Raw genomic sequence first — 12,427 nt, 5'->3', positions numbered from 1 at the left:
TAGGATGGATAGTGTGCACATTGGGATGCAGGCTTTTTCCCCTCACTGGAAAAGAAAGAAGAAAAAAAAGAAAGACGTTGGTAACAATGCAAACATATATGCAGATATAACTGTAAGTGAAAATCTTGGGTGTGTGACTCACAAGACTTCTACTATATAATTACTCGCATAATTAGATTTTTTTTTTTGCAGTGATGGGAACAAGCCTGCATCCCAATGTGCACACTATCCATCCTAAATAGTACATAAGAAAATACAGTATATTTTTTAGTACGATCGATAATAAATTACATAACTTGCAGTTCAGAAACAAGTCAGAACTACCACTCGAGGTGTAGGAAACACTGGGACATGCCATTATGTACAGTAATAGTATGATTTGATTAAACAGTTGAACTTAAATTGAAGTGTTCAAGCCATTAAATAAATTCAACATAAACATAAACATCTTCCACAATGTATTTTTCCTCTTCCACAGTTGGTGATGCAGGGAGTCTTGCAGACCTGCCAACCTGTACGCATTTTGCGTAGCGGATATGCATTTTGACCTCAAAGTACGGTTGTACGATTTGTCATTCTAAACTACGCAAAAACCTGGTGACGCTTCTGTGCACGCGCAGTCCTCAAATCAAGCAACAACAAAAGAAGCGTAGTTCGACCAATCATAACGCTGGGTTCATTCCCCAAATAGCAAGCGGGGATGATTGACAAATGCGTAAGGCCTATCATTAAAAAGAGACTGAAAATCGGCAGCAATAAAGAATCCCGTTCGATCCTCTTCCACTCCAGCGGCCCGCAGTCTGACTGAGTTCATAAGCGAGGATAGTACAGTAGTCACAGCACTTCTGACTCCTGAAGGTAAACGGGCTGGGGTGGATGTGGAAAGTTGAAATATTGGTTTTAGTTAACTTAATCTGGATTCGATGATCATACGGGAGTGATCGCATGGATTAAAATACTCCTTCATTCATGGTCACTCAGATAAGAGGAAAACATCATTCGGCCATGCAAATTCTAAAATGCTTAAGTATGCATTTTAAATCTAAATGAACAATAAATATAAATAAAATTAAAATTGCTATGGCTTAGTGATTATGAAACTTTTGTAATTTGTGGATTACTGATAAGCACGAGTCTGGAGAAACAAGCGTTTATTTATTCATTCTCAGTGTTGAGAAACGTAGTCTGGATGTGTTATGTTATTGTGTTAATAATAACTAAAGTACCTAATTATGTTACATAATTATTCTGTATGAATACTAGCGTATTAGTTACTTATGGATTAAAAAGTACCGTTGTATCAGTGCTGCGTGAGCTCTCTCTCACAAACACAGACCGCGCGCAGAGAGAGAGAAGATAATTGTAAATTGACGGGCTAAGTTTAAATTTTGTTTTAGGTTGTGTTTTTTTCTGTCAAAATGTCAGAAAGCAGACTCCTGTCTATTCATTGTCAACTATTTTCTATAAATATGTTTGTATTGGCTAACGTTTATTCAGCTAATGCATGTCCTGTTTAAAACGTGCAGTGTTCAAATGCAAAGACAGCACGTCACAAATAAAAGTCCTTTTTTTTGTGTGATTTAGTGTCATATTTGGATATCGGAATAATAAATTAAGTAGCCTATCTTAAATGTACACATCTATTTGTTGTTGTTTTTTACTGTTTTCTAGGGGTTTCTTAATTTTAGAGTAGTTATTAATCATGAATAAAAAAATCTGCGTCTGCTTAGAGAGCACTCAGGGCTGTTATGAGAGGAGCAAGAAAGTGAAACTTTACACTTCCAAATACTTATTTTAAATGCAAAATTGATTTTGGTTCGCTCTAATTATCTCCGAGAAGAACATTTCTCCGCAAAGCTCAGTTCACGCGCGTGAGAAATGCGCTTTTGCTTAATCAAATTGTGATCTTGCGCGTGCAGAATTGTGACCGAAATCTAACCCCATACAACAATATCAATGCATTTAAAGTCGTATTTGATTGCAGAGGGCCATAGCGCATTCGTGCAGCACTAGTCAAGTCAAGTCACCTTTATTTATATAGCGCTTTTTACAATACAGATTGTAGCAAAGCAGCTTCACAGTGATAACATGAAAATAATATAACAAAGTTTGTTTCTAAAAGAAAATTGCGTCAACGTCCACCTTAAGTAAGGCAGATCAATAATATTATTGAATATTAAATGTCCGCAACTAAGCAAGCTAAAAGCCAAGGCAACAGTGGCAAGGAACCAAAACTCCATCAGGTGACAGAATGGAGAATAAAAAAACTTGGGAGAAACCAGACTCAGTTCTCCTCTGGCCAACGAAGGAACAGTGCATGATTCATGATTCGGGCAGCATTACAAGTCAGATTGGATCACTACCACGCGCACTCTCTCTCCCTCACGCGCACTCTCTCACTCCCGTACCTCTCGTGCTCTCTCTCTCTCGTGCGCTCTCTACTATCCTATTTTTGCACGTAAATCGATACAGTATTGCAAAATAAAATATCGTTTTTTTCTTACACCCCTAATAATCAATAAAATCTATACAATTTTAAGAATTTTAACAGTAATATGTTTTTTTTCTTCTAAATTCTATATAGCCTAATATTACTGGATTCTGTGTGTTGTGATTGAACAGAAAAAATATTAAAAACTAATCAAATGAATTCATAAAACGGTTTAATCAATGTTTTTATGATTTATTTTAATATTGTAGAATGTTTTTTCTTTTCTCCAGAGATGTGTGTTTAATGTCTCATAAATGCCATCTCCTAGCTCCTAAAATTACTCACAGATATAATAGAATATTCTAGATATTCTGAATTACATGACATGGCACATAATTTGAATATGACCAAATTCAGAATCATATTGTTCTTGTGCAATGTGTTTGGTGACTTATTTGCAATTGCATCACAAAGTCATCAGAATTGATTTGATACTTTTAATTTTGGATCAAATCCATGGAATTTATCATCAAATCTATCATACATGCATTTCTAAATTAAGCCCCAGGGTTTTTCATTCTTTATAGTCAGGTTTGTTTGAAGTAAACTTTAGATCATTAACTGCAGGGAATCTAGGCTTATCTCTTAAAGTCATGAAACAAAAATCTTGATACTTTTGTTCTTAAGCATTTCAAACACTTGGCCTAGGTCTCTTAATGTAGCCATTACATCAACTATCTTTCTTTGAAATCTCGATGGTTCTGCTTAGAGTCGAATGTGAGCTTGGAACTATTGTCCTTTCTGTCAGTTAACTAGGGCTGAGTAATCTAAATGTTAATGTTCTCCCGGCCAGTCTCTCTATGTCTAAGTTTTGCACAGCATAGCAAAATGCACTATGGTCTCACTGCATATTTTTGTTTCCCATCTCTTTCCATAAATGACCCTCCCTCATACACAATTTCGGTGTTCTACAGCTCCAAGGCAATGTTTTAAAGTTATACTGGCAAATTCTGGATCAACATGAAAATATTTGGGATTTTAACCTCTGGTTACCTCTAACACGCTCTTTCTCTCTCTCACAGATAGCTGTGATGTCTGTGACACTGTTCCCTGTCCGTTTGCTCTTTGCTGCGTTCATGATGTTGCTGGCCTGGCCCTTTGCGTTCGTGGCTACCGTTGGCCGTTCTGAGGATGCAGTTGAACCACTATCCTGGTGGAGGGGGTGAGTAACAGATCAGAAATGTTAATCAGATGTGAGAGTTCGGGAACATTACACAGCCTCTACATTTCTGCCCTCTGCATGAGACTACACTGCTATAACAGGCCAACAGAGCCATTCAAACTGCAATTCGCAGAAAATAGTAAACGAAAGTCATTAATTTTCAATGAGAGGATTTGAGGTGACATGAGCTACAGCAACCGTTGGCATATTCAAATGATTAGCCAATGCGAATGTAGACGCTTGCATGATTTACTTCCTGATAAACTGCAGTCAGGTAACTACCAGGGCTGTGTATCACCAGGAATCTGGCGATACGATATGTATCATGATACAGGGGTTACAATATGATGTATTGTGATATTGCAATTCTGTAAGAAAGATGATATATTGCAATATTTTTTTTTTTTTTGGAAGATCTAATTTTAGAAACGGTCATAAAGAACATACCCCTATATGAATAAAATCTGAGCAAAAAAACAATTATTTAATCAAAACAGTGGAATCTTCATTCACATTTATATGGCAATTTTTTGTGCAATCTAAGTAAAGGAAAAATAGTTAATTGCTTGCAGGATTCTTAGGTATATTCGTTTATATTATTGGATCTTACTTTAAAGCTGGGGTATGTGATTCTCTTTTTTGTCAATTTTTTCAAAATAACTTGAAATCCTATTCCTAACCCACTTACAGCCACTGAGTTAGAAGCACTGAAATGAAAATTAAGCAATTTAATCATTTGTGGAACGGGCAGGACTCGAAAAACTCCAGCCTATAATTTCCAAGACCACCTGGAATCATTGGACAGTAAGTTCGTCAATCAAACGGTTGTACCATACCCCCCTCCCCCCAGTGTGCGTGACTCCCTTCGTGCGCATACTCAAAGCTTGTGACGCATGCGCATCTCGTCAGTAAAGCCGGTTCCATGATTAGTAGTAAATAGTCATTACAATCTCTCGCGCATCTGAGTTTCCGCTCGTGCATGATTGCGCGTCCATGTTCTTCGAATGGGTGGAGTCAGAGCCATCGTTGGAGGAAAGAAGGTAGGACCATTTGATTTGTGTATTTTCAAAATCTGCCAGTCGTTTTCCGAATCACATACCCCACCTTTAAATGTTCACAGTTTTATATTACAGAAAGGGCAAAGGTCGCTTAATATTTAATACTGTAAAGCTACTTGCTTTAGAGCAATCTATTGTATAAAACGCTATATGAATAAACTCACTGTGACTGGAGTGCTGAATTGCAGAGCTCGTGCAAATATATCCACATCGCTTAGATCAGATGCTTTCTTAATTGTTTTCTCACTGCAGTCCTTTTTGATGTTCTTGAGAGGAACATATTTAATATGTACATATTTAATAATAACGCCCAGTAGCGCGGATGGTGTTGGGATATTAAGTAAGCTCTTAGATACAATGTGTATCCCGAATACGCCTATTTTAGCATGGCTTATTTTGCAAACAACATCACTCTTGTCAATCTCCTTAGTGGTTTCTTTATAGTGGAAGCAAAATGTGTCCACACTTCAGCTCTGAACCCAGCCGGGAACTGGTATAGTTCTATCTTCTTGCGAGATGGGTTTACTAATTCTAGCGATGCACCCTTGCTCTCCCTGTCACAGTTTATGTTCTGATATAACTGCCATATAGTGGTCTGGTTTAAATGGAATGGAAAGCCACTAACACGAACCTTGGATGTAAACAAATAAATATCGATAAAGTATTTTTGAGAATCGATAGAGTATCGCCAAACATAGTATCGTGATATTCACGTGTATCAATATTTTCTTAAACCCGTACTTCTAGCAAGCAAGTAACGTGAAAAGACCTTTAAGATCTGTTTCAAGTCCTAGTGATCTTCCAAAGAGTGTGTTTTCGGATGCAAATTTGGAATGAATAGTGCCATAGTCAAATCTATCATGTGCTTTACATCAGGGTTTTTATTGTTTACATTTTTTATTAGTTTCCACACTATCATTGTTAGTTTTTTTTAGTTTGCATGTTGGTGTTTAGAGGAGGCCGGTTGTAAAGGTTTCACGTTGTGTAATGTATCAACATCTAAAATTAATTTGTGGCCTTTATTTTAGCTTTAGAGTCATGCATATGTATTTTAGTTTTGTTTGAGGTTGTCCCAGTTACACGTACAGTATGTTAGTTTTTTTCTTTTTACATTTACATTTATTCATTTAGCTGACGCTTTTATCCAATGTGACTTACAATTGCTATATATGTCAGAGGTCGCACGCCTCTGGAGCAACTAGGGGTTAAGTGTCTTGCTCAGGGACACATTGGTGTCTCACAGTGGATTCGAACCCGGGTCTCTCACACCAAAGGCATGTGTCTTATCCACTGCGCCATCACCACCCAACCAACCTAGCTTTTAGTTAAAGTCCCTGTAAAGTCAAAATGAATTGTGTTCTGAGTTTGTCACACCACAGAAAAATGTGTTATTAGCCACCCAACCAAATTTGAATGATAAAAAAAGCCGGCAAGTACATAAAATAAGCTATCAAAATCTTGAAAAAATGAGCAGTAGTCTCTGCTCTCAAACGCTGGGGGCGTGTCCGCTGGCTGCGCTGAAACCACGCCCACTGGCGGGGAGCACTCACCAGTTGTCGGCGCGACGGGAGGATGAAGGCTGAGGCGGGAGATAGTCGGTTCGGCCCCATTCACCAGTAACAGCGGATTATCAGTGAATCCCACTTGTCTCCGACGAAAGTTTATAAAACTATCCCGTTTAAAATGATCACTACTGAGGCGGGTGTTTGCGGTGATCCTCAGCTCTCCATCAAAGTGGCTCTTACCAAAATTAATCCACCTCTTCTTGATGTGATCGTTTTTCGGAAATGTAAATAAGGACACCGATCTGTTTTGTACGTGACCGCATCCAGGTAATACGTATTTCCGTGACGAAGACATAGCTAGCTAGCAAACTGTAGGCTTTAGTAACTAATAATACTGACAGTAACTCGCGATTGAGCGGCAAACTGATGTGAATGTGCTCTAATTCTAAATATTATTAGGGGAGCGGCCAGGCTCTGTGGCTCGATCCAGTGCGTCATCAAGTAGGGGCGTGTCCAGGAGCTCAGGGGCTGCAGTGCGTTATCGAGCCCCGTTTTAGACCCGCCCAAAAAATCCGGAAAATAGTTATGGTGAAAAACTGTTTAACGCTCTAACTCCACAATTCAGAACTTCACAGTTCAGTCTTTGTAATGTGTTTTAGCAATTCCTTTCTAACATTTATAATGTGTTTAGAATATATTTTTAAAATTGCCTTTACAGGGACTTTAATGAAAATGTTTTCGGTTTTAATTTTGTTAACTGTATTAATAATAACTTTGCTTCACATTGGGTGTGTCGTATGAGTTTTAATGCATTCGCTGCGCATCTACAGTGTTTTAATCATTGCTTGATTCAGTATCATTGGGTTCCATTGTGGTTGAGACACTTAAAAGCTAGCTGCTAGCATCAAACTCTTGGAATTAACTGAGTGAGTCTGTTCAGTTCATGTGGTGAGCATTATGTGGCATGTGAGAATGAGCATTACTGCAGTTGCTCACCATGTACAATGTTTCAATTTAGTCACTTGTGAGGATCCACTGGTTAGAAGCTTGCTGCCAACATAGACCGATTACTAGGGTACTACTTTGGAACAAAGCAGTAGTCTAAATATCCTCAGATATTTAAAAGCTCGCTCTTTCTCACAATTTTAAACTGCTAAAAATAAGAGAGGTGTATTGTGTGTATGACGTATGTGTGTCACACCTACTCACACATACGGAGTCACATCACACTGCTCCATTCACACAGTCTCCATTCCACTATCAACTGATAGCTTCCAACAGGGCTTTTTATATTCTCTCTCTGTCTGTTTGTATGTCCGTGTGTGTCTTTCTGTATCGCATTGTGCGCAAGTTTGTTCTTGTGAGGTGTGGAGAGGAAAGGTTTTTGTCTTTGTCAACAGTGTAAGTTTGAACAGGCATGCTCAAAATACTGGAAAGCAGGGTTCTCAAGTTTTATCAGAAGCTTGGAGTGAGATTACATGCGGTTAGGGGAGGAGCCCTAATGGAGCCCCACCCCCCAATTTTACCCATTGTTCATAATTAACCAGCACAAATTGAAATTATAACAATTGGTAAATCTGATAAATGACAGAGCAATTAATCACATCAAATATACTCTTTAATGTTATATTTCAAAATTACAAATACAAAAATATAACAAATTGCTCCAAACAGTTTGGAAAAACAAATCTTTTTGCATTTTGAATGTGTCTAGTCGAAATGATATAATGATTTATTGTGTGGTGGGACATTGTGAACAAATAAACATATTACAGTATTAATGTGTGTGTGTACACAAGAGTGCACACTCTCGCTTATGAAATGTGTTTTGTCTTGTAAGTGTTTGTTGCACATTTTGATGCCTTGTAACCTTTTTAGGGGGCTTACCCTTTGGTGCCCAGAATGATAAAATATATTTTTGCTTTTTCCCTGACATCTTTGAAAAATAAAAAATGCAATGGCAATGATTAATTTACGTTCTGACAGGATATAAAATATTACCCAGAGCACTCTGCTTTAATACATGTAGCCTTAATGTAACTAGAAAGACTATTAATACAGTATAATATTAAAATAAAATGAAGAAATACATCTTCATTCCTTCCCATACCCACTAACATTTCCCTTAGTTTCAGATAACGTAAGCTAGCCAAACTGAGCCGAAGCTTCTGGCCTGGTTCCAAAGTAGTTGTAGAGTTTTGACTACATCAATAATAATGTATACGTTGGGCTATATATGTTCAAGCCTAAAAATGTTAGACAAGCTTTCTTCCAAATTACCTTCTCCATCACGACGTTTGTTCGCGTGATGTTGTTGGTTACCTAGTAACGAACATACGGTGGCCGAGAATGTTCCGTCAACTTCCATGTGTTTCGCTACTGTGCAAGTTTAAGAGGGTTTGCATGTGTGCGTGAGAGTGTTTCAGTGTTGATGAGCCAGCAGTGTTTAAAACATATTTTCTAGAGCTGGTAATATTTAGCTTGAAGAAGTCCATGTAGAAAGCTAAGGCTTAACTAGTCAAAACTAAATTTTCAGCCTCCTCTAAAGACATCCCAACTGTGAAAACAAAAACCACAGTAAAACATGAATCTTAAATGAATCCTAAATAGGCTTTTCTTTATACATTTTCCTGTGCATTATTACAATATAATGTAATGCGCTCTTTTACAGTTTTTATTTTTTGTGATTGAATATCCAATAATTCAACTAAGAAACGCATCACATTATTGAAGTACAATAGTTTGCAATGCAGTTTCATGTTGACTGCTACAGTAAATGAGGTGTACTACAGTCAGTTGGATGTGAAGGCAATTGAATTGCCCACAATGTCAGGAAGCAGATGATATTCTCCTACTAACCCTGTCTCTGTCTTCCCTTTTGTTTGTTTCTCTCTCTCTCCAGGCTGGTAGATCTGGCCTTAAAAGCCATCATGAGAGCCATGTGGTTTTCCGGAGGGTTTCACTGGGTCCGTGTAAAGGGACGGCCGGCGCTGCCCAGTGAAGCACCCATCCTCACGATGGCCCCTCACTCATCCTATTTTGACGCCATCCCTGTAACCATGACGATGGCATCAATAGTGATGAAGGCAGAGAGTAAAGACATTCCAGTCTGGGGCAGTAAGTTTTTAAAAATATTAAGAGACAAATTTTTTAACTTAAATTGTTTGGTTTGTTTAGTTCAACTTAAAGCTTTTGCATCTGATAAATTGAGATGTGTACTGTGCTTGACTAACTTGGACTTGTCACAGCACTTAGATATTGTTGCTGTTTTGTTCAGTTGGGTTCAACTGTAGTTTGGTTCAACTGCTTCTACTGTTCTCCTCATTTGCAAGTTGCTTTAGACAAAAGGGTCTGATAAATTAAAATGTAAATGAGATGAGATGTGATAAAATAATGTTTTCCCTTTTTATGTTAAGCGCTACTCTACTGTTTAAAAGTTTGGTCAGAAAGATTTTTTAAAATGTTTTTGGAAGGAAAGATAGTTAAGAAAATTATCTGAAATGTTTTTGTGCATTGGGCTGGAGGTCTGCACGGGCTTTAAACTGAAGCCCGCACCCGGCCCGTACCCGCGACCATTTAACCCGACCCGACCCGACAATTACATTTACATATTAAGCCCGAACCCGAGGTCCATTCTGTTTCTCACAGCAAATACCATTTTTGCAATATGCTATGTTGTATTTAATGATTGCTTGACATATTAAACAAATACATGTAGGCGAAGCGGCCCTATCAGCAGGCAGCACAGCAGTAAGAGAAAAAACTTACCAATTACGTAACTTTGCTGTGGTCGAACAGGTGTAACAGTCACAAATTTCTCTGGAACTCAAACTTTAAACTTTAAAAAGTTCACGCACTGTTGCAAAACTATTTACACAAACATCCTTCTCAGTATGAGTTATGAAGGAAGAGAACGGCATCGACAGTTGATGGTTTCAGCGTCGTCCTCCTCTGATTGAAAGTTAGTCCAGATGCACTGAAGTTCCTCTCAGTGCTGCTGCTACAGGAGGGAACATCGCTGTTGTAGGGACTCTGCTTCGAAGCAAAAAATCAGGTGTGATGTAGTGGCAAGTGATAGTTAAGAAACTGATCTTGCGATAGTCGTCAGTCCACATGTCAGTGGTCATCCCAACACTAATATCAGACATGATCTCCGATATTTCTTTGACCAGCGCCTGTCTTTTGGAGGTCGCGGTTTCCTTGCATCTCCGAGAGATGGTTGTGGGATCAGGTAACACACTGTCCACTGAGACACGGCCATATGTAGCCCCCGCATTTATTAGGTCTTGCGCTAGGTTAATAAAACCTCGTCCAGCAACCGTATGAAACGATCTAATATCCCGACAGCAAAACTCCACACATTTTTCTGTTACATTAGATTTTACAGAAGCTGGTACTGACTTGGCTGTTGGAGATAGATAGTCCGAAAGAGATGACTGTCTGTTGTTACTAGCGGCTAGGCCTGCTGTTGGACGAGTGCATCCACGGTCAGTGTGTCGCTGTAAAGAAGATGTACCTGTCGTTTTGCTGTCATACGACAAGACAGCTTTGCAAGCTCTACACTGCACGTAACCACTGGGCTCTTTACTGGTTGAAACGACAAGATCATAATGCTTCCAGATTGCAGCTTTTCCCTCATCATTTGGAACTGTCATAAGTTTTCCCTCAGTAATTTTTTGCTTTATCAGACTCATGGTTTGCTTGTTGTCGTCGTCTGTCTGTCTGTATTGTGACTGAAATAGCGCGCGAGAGCGGTAGCGCATGCGCAAAACAGTTTTGTGATATAAATGATATGATAAAATAAAACAAATAATTTAAAAAAATTATATATATATATATATATATATATATATATATATATATATCATTATCATTATATTTGAGAGAGAGAGACTGTGTGTATGCACATCTTCGCACATATGTATTTTCTCTCTCTCGCCACAACACAGCAAGCAGGCAAAGCACACGGCACGCAAACTATATATAGCCTATTTAGTTTTTCTTAGTTAAACCAGAACCCGACCCGAACCCGAGGCTGTTAATTAAACATTAACCCGAACCCGTTCATTAAACATTAACCCGAACCTGACCCGAAACCCGCACATTTTTCGGGACCCATCGGGCTCGGGTCGGGTAGCAGACCTCTACATTGGGCCTATTTAGTATAGTTTATTATAGGAAATCTCAGTTTATACTCTTAGCATTTTGCCAGATTTGACTAGCCTACTTTTTAGGTCTCCCTTTTGTCACTTCAAAAAAATATATAAGCTTTTATTGCTCTCTCTCTGTGACCCTCATTTCTCTCATTTGCCCCCACCCTCCATCCTTTCTTAATTTTTAGCTCTTATCAAGTTCATTCGGCCTGTGTTTGTGTCACGCTCTGATCAGGACTCTCGGAGGAAGACCGTTGAGGAGATCAAACGCAGAGCGTGTTCTGATGGCAAATGGCCTCAGGTACCGCACAAACACACATAGACATCTGATATTTTGCATCTAATGTAATGACATTCGTACAGTACAAGTGTCCAAACACATTTTTGGGCCACTTTGTATCATGATTTTGTGGGTTAGAGCAGTACTGAGGTATTTCTCCTCTGACTGTGGCCTGTTTCCAGATCATGATATTCCCGGAGGGCACATGCACCAATAGATCCTGTCTCATCGCATTTAAGCCTGGTATGTGTAGTACGCTGTCTGTGCCCACTGCCAACTAAACGCAATTTTAATGCCTGGAATGCGTGATTGTGTTTTTTGCTTTTGAGTCTTTGCGATAGAAATGTTAAGAGTGTTTGTTGAAGATAATTTGCTTATATATAGCTATCTATAGTGGGTATATGTGTGCTTTGGTGTTTGCTCTCTCTTTGTACCCTCTCTAATCTGCAGCCCATCATGGTTCACAGCGCTGAGAGATCTGGTGCTTGGCCTCAACTTCCTGTGTGTCTGATGGTCTTTTCTCCTGAAATCCCCCCCTCCTCTGTCAGTCATTGTATTGGTTCTATTCCTCTAATCCCCACTCCTCCTCTCTCTATGCCTTGCTTATTTTCTCTTGTCGGACTATCTCACTTTTCTTTCTACAACCTTTAATACTGGAGCTCTCAGTGTACCAGACGACATCAGCTCTGATGGTGTGCAGCCAGATAGCTCTCCAAAACAAAAACAAGGCCAGAATCTGAGTTTGAATGTGTGCAGTGAGTTCTGGTGCTTTTTGATG

General features: G+C 38.9%; 1 protein-coding gene across 1 annotated transcript in view; it reads left to right on the top strand.

Annotated features, from left to right (window-relative positions):
* lpcat1 (lysophosphatidylcholine acyltransferase 1) overlaps positions 1–12,427 on the top strand; it is a 36,368-nt gene that overhangs the window by 13,346 nt on the left and 10,595 nt on the right. The window contains exons 3-6 of the mRNA XM_077196419.1: positions 3,514–3,653; positions 9,119–9,333; positions 11,558–11,670; positions 11,832–11,892. Coding sequence (XP_077052534.1) covers positions 3,514–3,653; positions 9,119–9,333; positions 11,558–11,670; positions 11,832–11,892 — 529 coding nt within the window. The remainder of the gene's footprint in view (positions 1–3,513; positions 3,654–9,118; positions 9,334–11,557; positions 11,671–11,831; positions 11,893–12,427) is intronic.

The sequence above is a fragment of the Siphateles boraxobius genome, unplaced genomic scaffold (genome assembly GCF_051911475.1).
Source record: "Siphateles boraxobius isolate OS27281-9 unplaced genomic scaffold, OSU_SipBor_1 35, whole genome shotgun sequence".
Lineage (NCBI taxonomy): Eukaryota > Metazoa > Chordata > Actinopteri > Cypriniformes > Leuciscidae > Siphateles > Siphateles boraxobius.
This window is presented reverse-complemented; position numbering and strand designations above follow the sequence as displayed.